This window comes from Achroia grisella, unplaced genomic scaffold (genome assembly GCF_030625045.1).
Source record: "Achroia grisella isolate CSIRO2021 unplaced genomic scaffold, CSIRO_AGI_Agris_v1 utg319, whole genome shotgun sequence".
Taxonomy (NCBI): Eukaryota; Metazoa; Arthropoda; class Insecta; order Lepidoptera; family Pyralidae; genus Achroia; species Achroia grisella.
In genome coordinates, this window is record NW_026712795.1 from 561,185 (window position 1) to 581,892 (window position 20,708).

Sequence of the window (20,708 nt, forward strand, 5' to 3'; positions counted from 1 at the left end):
TTAATATTTTGCAATATTATTTGGGAAGAACAGTATTAAAATCTACAAATATACCATTGTTTTAAATTGTGATTGTAATAAACTTGAACTGAATTGAAAGTAAAAGTATCTGGTCCTTCGAGCCGGATCTGAAGCGACCTATGGATTATATATACGTAAGATATGGCAGATAAAAGAAGTATGTCAGAATACAATATTATTTTATATATAATAGATAAAATAATAGACAATAAAAACATAAACAATGTATACAACGGTGCGTCATGCACACTTAGAATAAATGATACAAATGTACAACTGATTAATCGAAAAAAAATTAAAAATGGGCGTTTAAATTTATTTATTAAATATATTTTAATTATTAAATAAGTAACTAAAAATTGAAATAATATTGGATAATTAAAATTGTTATTATTATTATTTAGCCGCCAAGCAGCTTGCTTTTTTGCTGTGTTTCAGTTGAAAGGTAGTGAAATCACAGGATTTGGAGGCATAAGAACTTATCCTCCGGAATGACAATTCATGTGGTGGTATCACGAGCGTCACATGATTACGTGGTTTTGTATGTATAGTAATAAATCACTTACTTGCACAAGGTAGCTAGATGGGTTTTTGAAAACTTGGTCCTTTCTGATAGAACCCTCGAGCCATCTGAGTGAGGATAGATCTCCGATGGTCAAAGTATTCACGAAGGCGTGATCAGCGCGAACAGTATCCAGATCTCCGAGGAGGAAGTGACGGTACGTGCCCCATTGACCCTGCAATAGTGCATAGTTTTAGTTGAATTCTCCCTTCATTTAATATTCTAATAAATATCTGTTGGCCGCAGCTGACCTTTTCGCCCTTATCAGACTAAAATGTGGACGAAAGCTGAAGGTACTCCAAACCCGTAAAAAGGCTTATGGAGTGGCTGAAGATTAGCTACTGCCTGACTGATATGACTTCAGTCTGAGGCATCGTTAGTGGTTACAATATTGATCCAAACAGTTTTAATTTCGATCTCAGTTTGATACGATAAGGAAAGGTCGGTGTTGTGTTGCTTCCTTCAAGTCAAAATATAATTTCTATAAAGAAATTAAGGTAACTGTTTTTTTGTTAACATTTCCTATGAACAAGACTAAAAGATTCTATTCGTTTTAAATTTAATTTTTTAGAATAAAGAGAAGCAGAATACGTCAGTCAATACAATGTCAATATTATAGATTCTGAAGGCATTCGGATAGATTTGTATAAACCAAGTTCCAAATATACATAATTTGTAAATTTTACTTAAAATTCAACGTACGTGAAGGACATTCATCTACCTACATATAAATCAAAATCTTTAAATATGTATCATTTACTACTTACCTCTTGATAAACGTTAATTGCTAAATCTTTATCCAATTGCTCCTCATAAAATTCCAAGTCTGGATTGAATTTAGGTGCGGCTGGATCAGAAATCAGAAAACCACTAACAATTTCACCGCCCGGTTCTTTCCTTAGGCAGTTCACAAGTCCCAGAAGTCCATTGATGGGCTCGTCTTGTGTATATAGTACTACTTTCTGACCTTCTTTCATTTCTTCTTTTACTTTTTCTACCCAAGGGAAAGTTTCATCCATAGTTTCAATTTTGACGAATTTAGCTGGCCGAGCGCCAACGCGTTTTCTTAAAAGAACTATGTATTCTGTACCAACATCTTGGATTGTTATAATGTCGTATTTGTCTGAATGGTCTTTGGGATTTGGAAGCTCTTTCTCTCGGCTTATAATAAAGCATTTGTCGCGAAGAGTCGCCGTAGCTTGACTTAATACCTACAAATAAATAATATCTATTAAAAAATGTGGGGATTGCTGTACGTTGGTCGACCTCGTTGGTCGTTTTTGTTTCTGATAGTCGCAACTTCATTTGCATTACAGACTTATGTATTCAATATTATTGTAGTGTTCTTCAAATAAAAGGTAGTTACAACTAATTCCAGATTGAAAAGATACAACAACGGTCATGTAATATTCCAGACATTCCATTCCATTCCAGATATTTTCCATTATATATTCATGTCTCTAATGATCGATATATCTAAAATGATCTTATATGTATATTATATATCTTTGTATTTACAAAAAGAGTACTGAAGTGTGTTTATCCAGTTTTTCAGTATCCATAGTATAAGATTTGTTTAAGATTATTTTTTGTTCTTATTCATTTATTAGAATCATCGTTACTTATATGTATATTAATCTGTAACTTGTATAACTATAACACTGTAGCTTCGTGTTATATTTGGATCATGAGGAAAATTAATTTAGTAATACTGTTAGTGAAGATTATTAATTCGAATAGAACAATTCAATATCAACAGTAACATGTAAAAGTACACCGTTAATCTTCCTAAAAGAAATAAACTATTTTAAGTTTATATATGGACGGTATACCGTTATTACGGTGCGGTCGTAACCCTATAAGTCAATTAAGTCTAATCGAATTGCGATTAAACACGTCTAATTAGTTAATGGAAGCTAAAGAATTAGGTTGATACATGATATTAAACAGAGAAAGGCACTAATCTGAGAATCAAATTAAGTATTACTTAACCTTAATTATGATACCCAGAATTTCGGAAACAACTTCTCGAAACACTCTATTCTTTTTACTTTATTAACTTTAGTAAATTTTTCACGAAATGTATACATAATTATGTTACTTTGAACGTTGGTTTTCTAATAATTAATGGAATAAAGCTTGTAAAAAATGATTATACTAATAAATATATATTTCATAAATGTGAGTGAGCGGAATTCTGATTTAAAAGGTTAGCTATGGCAATGAATGATTCTATTCTATTAGTTGTATTCTAACCATAGTATAAGCTCTGTTTTATGGTTTGGACTAGCACTGTGTGAGTCTTGCAGTGTTTTAATATTATTATTACTTACAGTTTCTCTCTTTAATAAATTAGCACCGACAAACAATACAGCATTGGTTTCTGAAGCTAGTTTCTTGTTCTCTACAGTTATGGTTGAAGGCATTTCAATAGGTTCTTCAGATATGAGAAGTAGTTCAGCCTGAACTAAAGGCAAGTCACCGAGTACATCAGCCACTTTCTCAATAATAGGTTGCAGACTGTCATTCTTATATTCTTCGTCGGCAAGTTCAATGCTTTTAACTTTGTATGTTTGTATGTTTTCAAGAATAAGCTGAATGTTTGCACGTAGGCAGTCTTCAATCTAAGCAAAATGTTAAGAATGCTTAATTACTTCCAAAAGTGTGTTATATTGTACACTAAGTACATAGGTGACATTTTTCAATTTCTTTTAGATTGTTTGCCATTCAAATTTTGTTAAATAATAATTGAATCTATATGTAATAACGATACAAATAAAATTATTTATCTATTTATGTACTTATTTGCATCGAAATAATGTTATGGAGACAGAACTAGAGAAATAGAAAGCAAATTTTGTTATAAGGATGCAATGGTTGCTGAAGTTATCCAGACCCAGTGCATCGAATTGGGAAATTCTTTCACTATTTTTGGGTTCATTATTCTAGAGCAACAAATACATCTATCTTATGTTATTATATACAAAACCCGAAAAAATTTGGGAACGATAAAGTTCTTTTAGTTGTCAATTATTATATAATAAAAGTTATACCTTGACTTTGCTCTTTCCAAAGTTAGGTATGAATTCGTTCTTTTCCAAAACAGGTACACCTAACGGTACTCTTCTTGAAATTGGTGTGGCATGCAACCCTCGGATCTCTACGCCTCCCGATCTAAATGTAAACAAATATATATATATATATATATATATGAAAGAATCCCTGTTTGCCTTGATTGTAGCATCATGCGTGGCCCATTTTCGTTAATTTCTTTTTTTGTTGTGTTTGTCAATGTCTGGAGTAGGTTCTTCATTTTTTCAGAACCTTAAAAACTTTATGGTTTCTTTTTTTTTAATATTTGCAAGGTACTTAAAAATCATGCGCGGAACATTAGAAAAGTTAATTGTGAATTCAATATTCACAATTATATTATATATATAATATACTTAAGACAGGACAACGTTGTCGGGACAGCTAGTTTCATATAAATCAAATCACAAGTTTTGTGTTTGTAATCATTTTCAATGCAAAAAGAGAGGTGTTAGTGGAGTTAGGAAACACAGATATCAAACTGAGAGGCAGCGGCAGGCTCGCTCCCTGCCTTTGGCTACCGTATTTGGAATAATAGTCTTGAGATTGTTCATGAAACGTAATAATTACCTTATTACATCAACGTCATGGTAAACCCGGACTTCGAATGAGCGGTTTTTCGATTCAGGGTTCATTTTCGATATGGCGTTATAGTGGATACCGATATCGATGGACAGCCTCTCGATCCTGGTAGGCACGAAGAGTCCACGAGTGTCCTGGCCGATAAGCTTCATTTGTAGCATGCAGTCCATAAAGGTGACCCAGTTGTTCAGCCAGGCGAGCCTACCTCTGGTGCCTTCGACGTTGCAACCCAATACACCGCGGAATAAGCCACTGTAATACATTAGTTAAATTAATATTTATTTATATATTTGACCACGGTGGTCTAACGGTTTAGCACCTCACCTTACTTCCGAAGATCACGGGTTCGATTCCTCGCATGATACAAACAATTGCATTCATGAGTATGATTGTTTCCATCGGTTTGGATGATTTCTATGTAAAATATGTATGTATTTACGAAAAAAATCTATGTATTTATATCAGTTGTCGTGCACCCATAAAACAAGCTTTAGCTAGCTTAACTTGGGACTAGATGGCGCTGTGTGAATTTTTCTAAAATTATTATTATTATTGTCTCATTTTCTCAGCTTTTGACCGTTTTTTCGCTTTGTGGCGTATACTACATTTACGGGATGAAATTAAGTAAATGCAGTATGTGAGTATGTGTGTACTTATTGTGAGCCTTATTATGTACCTTATGGGTACTTCTATCTCACCTATTAATAGTGCCAAGCAGCTTGCTTTACACGCTGTTTCGTTAGTAAAGAGAGTTGGTAGCTGAAATGAGGGAAGACTGAGGTAACCGTGCATACTTTTTATAACGGCTGGCAGCAGACCTGGGTTGACATTTACCTGTACTGATATCCTCGAAGTCTGAGTTCCTTGTAGAAATCTTTGGTGAACATATGCTTGATATTAGGTCCGGATGACTCTGGTGGTGATTTCAATGCTCGGTACGTCTGTCCCACGTTCTTCTTGGCGTACACGCGGCCCGTAACTATGGAGGCTCCACTTTCAACAATCTTTTGGGAATGGAGAAGAAGAATAATTTTCAATTATTATAAAGTGAAGGTTTATGACAATGGATGCATGAATCTTTACATACAGTAAAATGGTAACGAGCAACAAGCTGTCTGTTTGTGTGTGATGGTTTCAGAATAGAAAAAGAATAATCTTTATTTTTATTATTTGACGGCCTCGGTGGTCTAGTGGTTTAGTACCTCGCTTTACATCCGATGGTTGCGGGATCGATTCCTCGCCCGGTGTAAACATTTGTATTTATGAGTATGACTGTTTGTATCGGTCTGATCCGTTGCCTAGTATCCATAATACAAGCTCTGTTTAGTTTGGGACGAGTTGGAGCTGCGTAAATTGTCCAGAGTTATTATTATTATTCAAGAGCTGCTAAATTGCGTAACCAAGTGCACTGGCTAGTTTAAAAAACGGAAATACTCACTTCAAAGTTACCGCTTCCCTTCTGTATCATGACGATGAACTCCAAGTGACCTTCTTTGGGTATATTGGTAGCTCTCTGGAAGCGTACATTCTCGAAGACCACAGACAATTCCGTGAACAGTTCCCCCATCATCATACCCAGTGTTTCCCACACGAGCACCAAGTATCCGGTAGCCGGGTATAGGTTGCGACCTGGTGGAAAAGAAAATTGGATGTTAAAAATGTAGGCACATTTTGCTTCATGTAATGAGGAACGCGGGAGATGTTTCTAGAATAGAATAGAATGGAATAGAAAATCATTGAAATAAACTTACGTTGAAGCACTTTTGAATAGCCATCATATTGTTTTTTTAATGTACCGCTCATTCGGAATGAAGAATAAGAACACATCATAAGAATAAGCCAGAAACTTGCGTGTTGCTCTTTTAAATAATTTAGTTACTTTTTTACGTTTTTAAGTTGAAGTGTGTGAATATAAACTCTTCAATGTAGATATTTAATATTAATATAGAAGGACAGGTCGACTAAAGAAAATATAGGTTATATGTGGGTTCACTAAAGATTTTTAAAAGTTTACCAATACAAAAAATCTGTGATTACTTAATATTAACAGGGGGACCGGTTTGTTAGTAATGTCGACTGATAACCCGATTATCTAGCAATGTAGCATCAGGTTGACCTCCACGCCCCCCAGGGAACTATCATGATAAATTTCTGAGGAATTTATAATGAGTTGACTGACCTGACCTCATGCTCATTTTATCATAATCCACTGCTGCCCCGCAATCGTAAACTGTTACCCTAGGCGGGTATACAATTCCATTATTATTCATTAAAAATATTCACTTACTATCGACAACGTGTCCAGCCATGTATTCGCTGTCCTCATCAGCTATGGACATCTTGACAGTTCGCTCGCCTGACTTCATCTTCTCTTGGGCTTTGTATGATGTTACATACCTAAACAAGTACAGTCGACATGAATTAATGATATCCGTGATACTAATGACATGAATTAATGGTATCCGTGATACTAATAATATGAATTAATGATATCCGTGATACTAATGACATGAATGAATGATATCCGTAATACTGATGACCTGAATTAATGATATCCGTAATACTGATAACATGAATTAATGATATCCGTAATACTGATGACATGAATTAATGATATCCGTGATACTATTGACATGAATTAATATTATCCATACTCATGCATTATCATTCTAGAGAACTAAGATGTCATGCTTATTTTCATGTAGGTTCTCTGCCCTATCTTTACCCATTAACCGAAATACAGTTTACAAAATAAGCTACTACTGAAATCGGTATGACTGAGGTAGCTACGAATTTTTTTTTTGTACAATTCACACAACGACATCTTGTATCCAGGTAAGCAGAGCTAGACTATAAGTACTTATATTTTTTGTAAGTACATACATATGTAATATTCATAGATAACATACACCAATACAATCATGCTCATGAATACAAATATTTTAACGGGCGGGGAATTGAACTCGTGACAATCGGAAGATAAACGCTGGGCTAAACCATTAGACCTCTGAGGCCATCAAATAATTAAATAGAATGAACGACGTAACAAATATAAAAGTTACAATCTGAATATGAACATAAAAGTTGCGAGTATGGATGGAAGAATGGTTGTAAACCTTTCAAAAACTCCTGAACGGATTTTAATGAAACTTTACACTAATGTAGCTTATACATCAGAATAACACATAGGCTATAATTTGTAATTGATATTATGCAAATTAGGTGAAATATAATGACAAATATCAAGTAAGTGCAGTATAGGCGAAGTTGCGCGGGCTAGGTAATAAACTCATAATTTTGTTACGTCGACTTGTGATCTGGGTATTGTAGCTGGTATTACGTTCAAAGTAATTCATCTCAGAGCCACTGTAATTTTACATACACTATGCAGGAGAGCCGGGCGTCGTTTATTATTCGAGAACAGGCGAGTTCAATAAGGCTGCTGTCAATAGCTGAAAAATATCGCTAAGAACCTCAATATGTATTGGAACTTAGTATGTTTTACGATGTTTACAAAGTGGTACATTTAAATTTATTTCATTTCTGGTCTCGGTGGTCTAGTAGTTTAGCACACCGCTTTACTTCGGTTAGTTGCGGGTTCGATTGCTAGCACTGTACAAACATTTGTATTCATGAGTATGATTGTTTTTATCGGTATATGTGTTTTCTATGTATATTACGTATATATTTACAAGAAAACAATATATCTAAGTATTTATATCAGTTATCTAGTACCCATAAAATAAACTCTGCTTATCTTGGGACTAGATAGATCGGGTGTGATTTTTCAGGGATATTATTAATTAATATAAAGTAAATTAAGATTGTACGCACAATACCTAGATTGTTGAGGACATGGAATCGATAACATTTCTTGAGTTTTTCTTATTCGAAGGAAAGTTTATGATTCTTATAATAATTAATTGTTATTCAATTTTATTAATATTTAGTTTAAACGTAGAAAATACGTAACATTATTACACCTTTGCTCAAAACGTCGTCTATTTTTTATTGGAAAAACAAAGAATAGGCGGAAATTGGGGATGCAATTTTGTATAGGGAATTTGTAATTTCAAATCAAATCATTTATTCGTAGAATACGGTACTTATAGGTGTATACAATATTAAATATAATGTCCAGTGTATTCAGCCTGCATATGCGTGCAAATTTTTATATATTAATATATAAAGTCAAGTAAGACATATAAAGTACATTACATAAACAAAAATAGACAAATCTACTCAACGTACAAGTAGAGATAGAGTAAACGAAGTCGCAGCCGTCACCTAGTCCTTGATATATTGCAACGTACATGTTATTTTATATTGGATAAGCCCTAACTCGGCGTCTTGGCAATATCGGAGTCAATGTACAAAGTGGCTGCAATAGATCAGAAGAGAGCTATTTGTCTGCGGCCACTTGACTGATCGCCGTCAATTAATATACAACTCGGCGAGTCTTTACAGCATCCGTACCATTTGGGCGTACTAAATTGGATTCCGGTACATATATAGACTTTTAACAAAATATGCCTTAATAAAAAGTATGTATCCATTTTATATTATTTACAAGAGATCTTCGTAACCCTGCCTTAAAGAGACTCCTTTTAATAATATATTTTAGTTATTATATTATATTTTTTAAGGTTGTTAATTTTAGGTTCTTTGTTGTATAATTAAGTTATGTATATATAAATAAATAAGTTATGTTAAATAAACAATTATAATTAAAAAAAAAATGGAAACAAATAAAAATTACAAGAGATATGTTATTAAAAGAACAACACATCCATTTCTTGTGAAGAGTCTGAGTTCCGAATGAGTGGTAGAATAAAAAAAATGTGACTATTCAAACATGCTTATTAAGGTTATTTAAATAAAGATTATTTCCATTCGTATTTCTTACAATTTCAAAGTTTTGTATTACTTTTGCAGCTCTTTCATTTGTATATGTCTACTCATAACATAGATTTCAGTCTTGAGTGTAAAGTCAGTCCACATTACGACTCCGCGTCGAGAACTTAGATTTCTATCTTGAGTGTAAAGTCAGTCACATTACGACTCCGCGTCGAGAACTTAGATTTCTGTCTTGAGTGTAAAGTCAGTCACATTACGACTCCGCGTCGAGAACTTAGATTTCTGTCTTGAGTATAAAGTCAGTCACATTACGACTCCGCGTCGAGAACTTAGATTTCTGTCTTGAGTGTAAAGTCAGTCACATTACGACTCCGCGTCGAGAACTTAGATTTCTGTCTTGAGTGTAAAGTCAGTCACATTACGACTCCGCGTCGAGAACTTAGATTTCTGTCTTGAGTGTAAAGTCAGTCACATTACGACTCCGCGTTAACTGTTTGCGTTGTTAATAAGCCACACACACTACCACTACCACTTGACTGATTGCCATCAATTAATTAAGACTCGGAGTTTCTTTACAGCATCCATACCATATGTGCGTATTTAATTGGATTTTAGTAAAAATATAGGCAATGGAAACTAGGTACTTCATAGTTTTGAGGTTTGATAGTAAAAGGTTTTACATATATATAGTGTTATAATAGACTAGAGTGTTACATTTTAAAATAGTATTAAAGTTTATTTTAATAAAGATTATTTCTAATATGTTTGTATATTTTGTCCCTCCTTTCTATTATTGGTTGGTGGTGGTAAGTGAAAAGAAACAGTTACTTACCAGTCTTCACTGTGCTCCCATTCTACCAAATGAGATAGCATGGGCGTGCCTCTTGACACCGGGAACTTCACATGTGGGTAGATGTTAGCAAGCTGCGGGTTCAGTCCTGACTCGTACAATCTGCACAGAAATTCAATAATAATTTATCATTATATTCGTTTTTATACTACTGGAAAAGCAAATAAGCTGACATATATTAGTCAGCTATATAATATAATATAATATAATATAATATAATATAATATTATATAATATAATATAATATAATATAATATAATATAATATAATATAATATAATATAATATAATATAATATAATATAATATAATATAATATAATATAATAAAAATAATAATAACATCTCAGGACAATTTACACACAGCATTTATCCAGTACCAAGCAAAGCAGAGCTTGTGTTATGGGTACTAAACAACTGATATAAATACATTAACACATTTTTCTTTTGCAAATAATCCTATACATAGAAAACACCCAGGCCGATACCACAAACATACTCACTCATGAATACAAATGTTTGCACTGTGCGGGGAATCTAACCCGCGACCATCGGAAGTAAAATTGATACACAAAGTTTTATGTTTTTTGGTGACTGCTAGATTTGAACACACGATCTCTTAGGGGTATTCAGAGTAGCAAACTACAATGTAACGACACTCTCATTGTTGCCTCTCCGATCGAACCCGTGATCAATTCAACCTGCGATCGAAATTACGGTTGAGCGGACATACTATATTTCTAAACCCTAGCTGTGCCCTCAGTCTAAAGTTGTATCCGTCAGAAAGGAGTTGGCCTTCAGCCGTTTCATAAGTAATTCTGCGGATTTCCTCCTATTGTTCGGTGACGCTGTAAACACCAGCTGCGGCCAACAGCATTAGAATAGTCGAAAAAAGCTCTCACTGTATTATAAACGCAAATGAAATAGCGAATAGAACTTACTTTCCAAGCGCTGTAAATAGAACTTGTACATTGTCATCATGATTCCTCTGAGTTAGTGATATATTGATGACATCCTTCTTGAGTGACCGTTGAAGAATGGCTCGGAGTAGGGCGTGTGGTGCCACTTCGATGGTGATAGCGTTGTGGTGTATGAGACGGGAGGTTTCTTCGAAGAGGACCGGGCTCTGTAAAATGGTTATTATACTTCACGACTGTTTCTCAACATGGAGTAATTAGATTCATTTTTTTATACTAAATAACAAACAAGCATATGGTCCATCTGATGGTTACCGTAGCCTATGGACATTTGAAACACTAGAGGAACACCCCTAGTGTTACACTTGCGCGCAATAGTTAACTGTCGATTTTCTTAATGTATATAGAAACAAAATTATTGTTATTCTACAAATCAAAATATTATTTTATATGAAACATGTAGGTAGAATTAATATTACTCGGAAATCATTATTTTTTATTTTATTGAGGATAATTTGCTGTTTAAATTTTAATGTAGTTTTTAAAATAATACAACTCTTCAATTATAAACGTTAAAGTCACGAATTGAAAATATAATACGATATTCAAAATTTCTAAATTAAAATAATTATTCACGTAGAAATTTTTAGTTACTTATGCAAATCAAGTTTTTTTTTCCACTAATATTTTGTCTCCATCGTCCAGTTCAGTACAGATTTTATTTCGAAAATCTTAATTGAATTTGAATTTTTAAGATTCAATTTGTTAACTTTGTATATTTAAGTATCTGTGTCTAATATTAAAAGAAAATACCGTTATATAATTGCGAAGAGAAAGGGAGATCGCCGGGTCAGCTAGTATATTTTTTTTTATACTAAAATGGTGGCAAGATACTATACGGCCTATCTGATGGTAAATAGTTAGCGAGGCTCTGGACAACAGGAGTATCACGTGCGTGTTGCCGACCCTTATAATAAAATAAATAACACTAGACAATAAACACAGCGCCATCTAGTCCCATCGTAACCTGACATTGTGTTATAGCTGGTACCTATAACACAATGTCAGGTTACGATGGTTAGACAACTGATATAAATACTTACATTTTTTTATAAATACACACATAATATATTTAAAAAACATCTAGACCGATACAAACAATCCTACTCATTATTACAAATGTTTGCACCGTGCGAGGAATCGAACCCGCGGTCAACAGAAATAAAGCGGTGAAATGTATATATTATATAACACAAGATATATATATGTAATCTTACCAAAAGATTGTTAGTGTGATATTCTGCAGACGATAATTCTGCTTTGGAACTCTTCCATTGCGCTTGAGGTACCGATGTAGAGACCCAACGCTCTGATCGAGCCTTCGGTGATGGAATGACTTCTTTCAAGTATTTTAGAAGCCTGGGACCTAGTGAGTTTAAAAAAATTCTGGTATAGCAAAACAAGCTGAGGGCCAACTGATGGCACAACAGTACCAGGGCTTTCAGTTCGATATGCCTGGTACCTTTGCATGTTCCGATTACTATGGATTATCGTTCTTAATACCCTGTAATTTCACTGCCATATCTCAGCTTTGAACGTAAATATAGCTTGCAAAGGAACCTTAATAATTAAAAGAAACCTTAAAAGCAATAATAGTTGTAGAACAATAGGTTAGATGTAATTTTTTTTTAATAAATTTGGCTTACGCTTTAGTAGTTGTAGTTATTATTATTATTATTACTATTATAAATGCAAAGTGTGTTTATTTGTCTGTCAGTTTGTCTGTACATAACGTACAGACATTATAACGGTTGAACGGATCTTAATAAAACTTAATGTGAAGATAGTTCGTATAATGATCTCTCATTAGAATGTGGATTTATTTATGTTATCTATTACAGCAATTTCAAAAGGGGGTGAAATAGGGGATGAAACTTCATACATACGAAATCGTTGGCAAAAGCTAATGATATATATATATATATATATGCGAAATCGTATCTATCTGTCTATTACTCGAACCGAGAAGCGAGAAAAAAGCTAAACTGATTTTAATTAAATTTAACGTCAAGATAGCAATCTATCGTAACATTAACAAGACATTTAAACAAAATACTTTTTATATGTTATTGCAATTATATAAAAAAGTTTGTTTTGTCTCACTTTTTGTTCATTGTACTTATTTTTTAAACTGGAATACAACAGTTTCAAAAATGAGATGTATTTCTATTATATTTTAATTAAATTTACATATTTCATTCCACACTATTAGATACGAGTACTTGCTCCTCATGCAATTATAACGAGGAAGGACAAAGATAATCTTTTATCTAAGAAAAAAAGACAAAAATGAGGTATCCGTTAGTGTACCTATAATGAAATAAAAAAAAAATCATTTTTTTTAACAAGCTTACCAGCATCTGCGATATATCGCGAATGGTATGCTATATTGGAGCACGGCACTTCTTTCGCAAATATCCCCTCACTAGTCAACTTGGCTACGAAACTCTTCATTATATCCGCAGGTCCTGAGATGGTGCTGGAGTCGGGACCGTTACGGCAGGCTACCTCGATCTCAGGTGGGCACATAGATTTAATCTATAAAAAAAAATTTATCCTTATATAATCTATACTATATCTATACTAGCTGTCACGGCAAAGGTTGTTTTGCCTTAAAATAAAAAAAAAAAATTAGGGGTGGACTACCTCTAACATTTAGGGGATGAAAAATAGATGTGGGCCGATTCTCAGACCTACTCAATACGCTCACAAAATTACATGAGAATCGGTCAAGCCGTTTCGGAGGAGTATGGGGACGAAAACTGTGACACGAGAATTTTATATATAAGATAATTGAAGCAAAACTTTTTACGAAACTTCGCGGACCGGGGAGTATGAAACTTCGCACACTTATATAGAATAGGAGTGTGTAATTTTGTATTTTTTTTAAATCGTGCAAAAAGGATCAAACACACTATCATGTCATCACATATACACATAGAAGCCTTTGACAATAGAACCTTAATAATGTTCAAACATATTTAATTATGGTCAAATTTGAACTATTGTGCGATCACTAGTTCTCGCTAATATATAAAATACTCGTGTTACAGTGTTAGATGCTATACTTCTCCGAAATGGCTTAACCGATTTAGATAAAATTTTATACGTATATTCGGTAGGTCTGAGAATAAGTTGTTGCCGAAATTACCGAGAAAGGTATCTTTATATTTACTTATATAACAGATTAGAGCCAAAACGTACATCTTTACGGCATTGTTTTGATTGAAACTATTGCTATCTCATTTAGGTGAGAGAAAACGCAAGATCCCTGAATAGACATAGAATAACTTCTGAAGATTATCTAAATCTTAATTAAATTGCGTGGACACACTCCTTTAAAATCTAATAAATTTTATTATTGACATTATAGTTAGTATTCAAAATTATGCTTATTTACCTGGTTATAACCGAGACCAACAGCAGCCATTGATCCTTTGATGAATTTAGTCTCAATAGACGCTAAACCTCTGCTGTATGCTGCCAAAATCATCTGCTCGGCCGTGAAACAGCCATCTGCGTATGCGCACCCCAATTCGCCAACACTGTGTCCTAAAATATTGAAAATTTATTAGAAAAGAAATAAAATGACCCTTTTTCTTGAATTCTTAATATAAATCGAATAAAACTATTAATTTGTAAGGTTTTTAATATATTAAAACTTTGAAATTGTGAACGTTTATATACCAATGCGATCTTTAAAACTTGTGAATAGTAAAAATTAAGACAATAAAACAATTTAAATTTCTGTGAAAATGTTTGATTAATTTTGGATAAGATTGATTTGGAATGAAAATTTATTCACCTGCAAAGAGATGAGTCTTATGAAAATGAAACAATAATGAACTTGAGAGTAAATTAATATAAGTATAGACAGCGTGATATAAGATAATTAAATGTTATTGTAGGATCTTACGATGAGTGAAGGAAGGTCAGAATGGAAGGGAAAAATTGTTACGGTAACATCAAATAATGCAAGAGGTCATGAACTCAATCAATATCTGATAGATATAAAAAAGAAAGCGGGGTTGACTTCAAACGAAGAAGGCATTAATAATGTAAAATTTGATAGAAATGTTATTATATTTAATTGTATTAAAGAAAAAAAAGAATTTCAATTGAGGCTATGAAGACTTGTTGAGTGAAGATGGTGTATCAAAATATACGAAAGAAATATAATTAAAAAGAAATTTTACTATATTTAAATACTTCAAAAAGGCTAGGATGATGATGACGTTGATTAAAATTTGATGGAAACATTATCGTTTTTAGTTATACCTCTGAAAAATACTAATGTAAAAGACCGACTTACCAATGATATGGTCAGGCTCAATGCCAACCGTCTTCAGTACATCAGTGAGACCGATTTGAACTGCTGCGATGCCAATGAACGAGTTTAATATGTTGTCGTAGATTTTAGGGTTTGGTTCTGTGATCACTTTGGTTAAGTTGATGCCTTTAGGTTCTAAAGCTTTGTGACACCTGTACAGAAGAAGTAAATAAAATTTAAGTGAAGCTTTTTATGAAGTCTTTATCTTAATGCATTTTTTTTGTAGGGTATTAGGTAGTGAAATTACAGAATAAGAGCCATGATATCTTAGTCCTCTTTACTTAAGTAAAAATTATAGACATATAAAATCAACAAATATTTTTTCGATTTTTAAAAAAACGCAAAACACACAGACTGCACACAAACAATTCGATGGATTTTTTTTTGTAAATATAGACATAATTATACAAAACTTTGCAAAATGCTAGATTCCGAGACTATTAAAAGTAAGGTGGTGTGCTAAATCGACCACGTAGGCCGTTAAGTTAATAAAGTGATCATACTTCTGAATCGCTGCAGCAAAGACAGGAATCCTCATGAGCTGCGTGGCCATGCCTGCCCACTGTGACCCCATACCCGAGTACACGAACCAGATTGGGCGACGTACACCGGAGAAATATTGTATATCGCGGACCAGCGGGATGCTTTTTGTGGGTGTAGTGCCTAAAAAAGTATATAAGATCATTAGTTATCTAGATATTTTTTTTTATATTTTAATGCTGTTTGCCGCAACTGGTATTTACTACTCCACAGAACAATAGATGGCTAGTGCAGATGGTGTTCCAAATCCGCGAAACGACTTATGAAGCGGCCGAGGCCTAACTCCTGTTTAAGGTATACGACTTTAGACTGAGAGCACCGCTAGGAGTACGAGCCTTGGTTCAGGCCATGGTATTTACAATTCCCGTTTGAATTGGATGGGGGTTGATCGAAGGGGAAACTATTTAATGTTGTCGTATAATTCAATGATTAATTTCATCATAACTTTATTTCCCCGCCTCGCCTCGTTCTCGTCATATTGAGATATACCACATTTGAAATGTGATAACATGAAATTTATACCCCCCTCGCCCTTTGTCACACAATATCACACTTCGACGTAATTAATGCATGGCTCTCAATTAGAGTCGTGTAACATACACCCAAAAACTAACATAATCCAAACTCAGAATTAGATTAAAAAAAACGGTAAGCATTTTTCGGATGATCATTTCAGTTTGTATTTATCCACTGTTGGATATAGGCCCTTCCAATGCCTTCCACCATTTGCGATCTTGCGCCGTCCTCATTCTGCTATCTTCCCTGGCCATCTTATTAATGATTGGGATGGAATCGAATATGCTTACCTAATAACGTGAATCCTCTTACAACATGACCAACGATGTCTTCACCGTGGATAGCATGGTACAGTCTAACTTGTTCTACATCCACCGGCCTCGTCTCCAGGTCATCAAGTATTTTGGTTACAGCCGACTCAGTACGACCGGACGCGCAGACGAGACGTGGCAAGTCATCGGCTGGGAGACCATTGTTGATCTGATTGATACGAGAAAAAAAAAATAACTAGAATAGTTTAATAATAAAGAACAATCTAATAGTTAATTAATGGAAGAAGAAAACATTACGCCAACCCCAAATAAATGGGATAAGGAAGAAGTAGATGATGATGATAATGAATCTAATAGTCCAACTGATAATAAAGTATCAATATACACTGTAAAAAGTCATATATAGGGGTACTTTAAAAATAAAATGCATCATTTTGAATCTCGGTATGTAATATTGTGTTGTCTGTGATCTCGGTAAATATTCAACCTTTAATTGAATACTTTTACGACGCTTTTACAAACATTTGGTTACGGGTCAACTGATATAGGCGACGGTTACCATTTACCACCAGTCTTGCTTACCATTCCTATTATACAAAAAATACGGTTTATTCAATAAGTTTACCTTTTCAGAAGCTATATTTTGTAGAAGTATATGGGCGTTTGCTCCACCAAAACCGAAGCTGCTAATGCCAGACATGCCCCTGTTCCAGGGTTGCTTCTCCGTGATGACCTGGAGTCTGCCCTCAGCCAATGCGGCAACACCGTCTCGAGGCGCCTTATAGTTCAGATTTGGTGGGATCAACCCTGTGCTGTATGCTATACACATCTGAAAACAATATATGCAACTTCAACGAATCGTAAATTTAAAAATTATTTCTCAATCGCAGCCAGCCTCAACTACGCACGGCTATATAACCTATAAATTCAAAATTTTTTAATTTTATATTCACCTAATTTCATGTCTACGATAGTTAATATTAGTAGTTGCTTCTATTAGAATGAAAAATACCTTAGCAATTGAACACAGTCCAGAAGCAGGCTCGGTGTGACCTAAATTTGACTTGACAGAGCCGATCATGAGTGGTTCTGAGCGGCCGGTGCAGAAGATCTCATCGATGGCCACCAACTCCTCTGGATCACCGACACGAGTACCTGAATTGAGAAAGTATTAGTATTATTTAAAATGCGGTTTATGCACGAAAATCTTCTGAATATGGATCGGTGCACCTCCCTGCATTAACAGCATACCCTGGCGGGGCACCAGTAAAGAATGATTGAATGGGGATGAAGTCAGATCAGTTAGCTCATCGTAATGGATCCACTAGGAATTCATTGCAATTATTTCTAGAACAGTCCACGTTGAAATTGAACTGTTATTATGGAGTTTCTACTTTTTACTTTACGGGATTTCTAATATCTTACTGTAAAAGGGCTTATACAGCGTCAAAAACATCGATATCTATACCGACCAACGATCTTAGAAGACACAGATTATAATACATAATCACATATTTCTACTTTCAACCGACTTTTTTACGAATTGCATTTCAGTATGATGGTATGGTTGGAGTTATAGGATATACCATCACATTAAATCTCAGGAACTGCAACGCATTAGGAATATATAATATGAACGTGACGATGACACGCTGTGTGACCGTAGAAATTTTTCTGTGTTCCCATTTTTCATTCGGCCGGTCGGCCGACAGCTTATTTACCATTCCAATAAAAAAAAATACCGTAGCAGTAATTCATAATGACATCTTTGTCTCATTTTGTAATATAAGTGTTATTTTAAAAAATCCTAGAACGGATATTATAAAAGGTAACAATAATTTCCTGGTATGATTTCAACGTTTGCACCTCACGAAGAGAAAACTAAATTAGAATTTATATACCAAGCAAGGAACAAAGAAGTAGTTAACACCGACGAAATAATGGAGCAGCTTTTGCCCGTAATTGAAATGAAAGCGTATAATAAAATGTATAAAAATACGAGTGCAATTGTTACCTTGCCGCTCATTTAATTTTGCACAGTGCATAAACTGGGAAAGGAACGGTGTACAGAGCAAACAGCGCTAATTGTCTGTGGTTTACAAAATTTTGAGCGTTGTTGTGTCATAACAAAGTTGGAGTATTTATTGAAAATTCAGCAATATTAATATTATAAAGTAAACTATTGGTGCACTGACATGTACAACGTTTTATTCAATTGGAAATGTTCGGTTTATTTGATTTTGACGGCATCGGTGGTATAGCTGTTTAGCACACTGCCTCGCTTCCGATATTCGCGGGTTTGAATTCTCGCACGATGCAAACCTTTATAATTACGATTGTGATTCTTTGTCTGGGTGTTTTCTATATATATATTTAAGTATTTCAATCACTTGTCTACTACCCTTAACATAAGGTATACTACTTAGCTTCCGACTAGAGAACGCTGTGTAAATAGTCCTGGATTATTTTTATAATTTGGTAGAACAACAGAAGTAAAAACAACATTTTTTTTAATCTTTGTACACGTAAAAACCACTCCATGGAATTTAATATTTAGCTTTACTTCGTGGTTTCACTAATTATTTCATTTTAAAAAATGGATAGGGTGCACCTCGTACCCTAATCCCGTATAGCGTCGCATCACCCGTTCGTCTGTGTGATTGTTATAATTATGATGTTTCTTTTTTGCTCGGCTCCAAAGTGTCGTAGGATAATGTTTAATTTATAACTTATAAGAATTTGGCTATTAAATGCAAGAACGTTTGTAAACCGATTGAAATCAAACGAATGCTAAATTTTTTACAATAAGTTCATCGTAAGACATTTATGAAAACCGCATTGAGACTAGCATAAATACAAAGACAAACATAGAAATTATAACAATAATTGAGTTTTATTGCGTCGACAAAGTCGTCGTTGCGTCGATTATAGCTTTTCTTATGTAACCTTGTACACAGAGAGATCAGTTTTACTGTGTATCAAAATTTCAAGTAAGGACCAACGGAAGAAAGAACATTATTATACTGCAACCCCTTACTTGACTATTATGAATCAGAATTGTACGTTGAATACTGGAGCTTCCAAGGGTATGTTCAGGTGTTCTTGTACGAATGTGTAGCCCAAATATATTTTGTAAACTTCAATACTGCAACGTCGCGGTTTCAGCAGAGCCATTAAAGATATTAATAAAAAATGGGGGTTTTCAGCGGGCCAGAGACAAAACGACGACGGTTGCAGATTCAGATTCAAATAGTTAATTAATTAACGATCGCAAATGATTGATTAACGCATCATTTGTACTATTTTTAAATAAATAAAAAACTATCCAGGATTTTCCGATTTTAATCAAATAACCAAAATCCTCATCTCACTAAAAGGCGCAAACATTATACTTATAGCTGTACCTCGTAATGGCCTCTCTTCAGCTGAACAATACGATATCTATTAACGCGCATATTTTGTAACTTTTAATGAATATCTTTCCAAGGAATGATTCAGATTGTTTCTCTATTCTCCGTTCAGCGTTCACAAAAGGAAGTATTATGCGACATCAAAAAGAAATTGTGCTTATTAAAATTATTGTTTGTTTTGCGTGTTGCTTGGCTCGGAAAGATAGCACTAATTATTGTAACAGATGATGGTATTTATATTCTTTGTACAAAAATAAATAAATAGTATATTTATATATATAATATTTATTGATAAAAACAATGTAAACATATTGTTCTTAGGAATAAATACACAGATCTATATTCAGCTACATTTTGATCATGATTTAGATAAATATTAATAAAATGTTAACCGAAAAAATATGTTTCAATAAACGACGAATATTGTTTACCTACACTAGATATATACCGCGGTGCTGCTCGCGTGGAATATACATCTATGTATTATGAACATCACGGTATCATGTGATACCCGCGATACCACTCATTCATTGTCATTCCAGAGAGCTAAGATGTCATGCCCCTTATCTTGGAGTTTCACTTCCTAATTTGTACCCTAAATGGGTACTAAGCAACTGACACAAATATTTATATATTCATTTTTGTAAATATAGACAGTCCTTGACGTATGTTGTTTCGATTTACGACGTTTCAAGTTACGTCGA

At 34.0% G+C, this 20,708-nt stretch overlaps 1 protein-coding gene across 1 annotated transcript in view; it reads right to left on the minus strand.

Moving 5' to 3' along the window:
* Window positions 1–20,708, minus strand: part of LOC131843581 (fatty acid synthase-like) — a 51,119-nt gene that overhangs the window by 16,100 nt on the left and 14,311 nt on the right. The window contains exons 8-25 of the mRNA XM_059192257.1: window positions 17,607–17,749; window positions 17,220–17,423; window positions 16,613–16,802; window positions 15,770–15,929; window positions 15,249–15,418; window positions 14,337–14,488; window positions 13,291–13,474; window positions 12,154–12,302; window positions 10,901–11,085; window positions 9,945–10,064; window positions 6,543–6,652; window positions 5,694–5,884; window positions 5,090–5,259; window positions 4,244–4,507; window positions 3,637–3,757; window positions 2,917–3,207; window positions 1,351–1,794; window positions 588–758 (exon numbers count right to left, since the gene is read on the minus strand). Of these exons, the coding sequence (XP_059048240.1) occupies window positions 588–758; window positions 1,351–1,794; window positions 2,917–3,207; window positions 3,637–3,757; window positions 4,244–4,507; window positions 5,090–5,259; window positions 5,694–5,884; window positions 6,543–6,652; window positions 9,945–10,064; window positions 10,901–11,085; window positions 12,154–12,302; window positions 13,291–13,474; window positions 14,337–14,488; window positions 15,249–15,418; window positions 15,770–15,929; window positions 16,613–16,802; window positions 17,220–17,423; window positions 17,607–17,749 (3,419 nt within the window). The remainder of the gene's footprint in view (window positions 1–587; window positions 759–1,350; window positions 1,795–2,916; window positions 3,208–3,636; window positions 3,758–4,243; window positions 4,508–5,089; window positions 5,260–5,693; window positions 5,885–6,542; window positions 6,653–9,944; window positions 10,065–10,900; window positions 11,086–12,153; window positions 12,303–13,290; window positions 13,475–14,336; window positions 14,489–15,248; window positions 15,419–15,769; window positions 15,930–16,612; window positions 16,803–17,219; window positions 17,424–17,606; window positions 17,750–20,708) is intronic.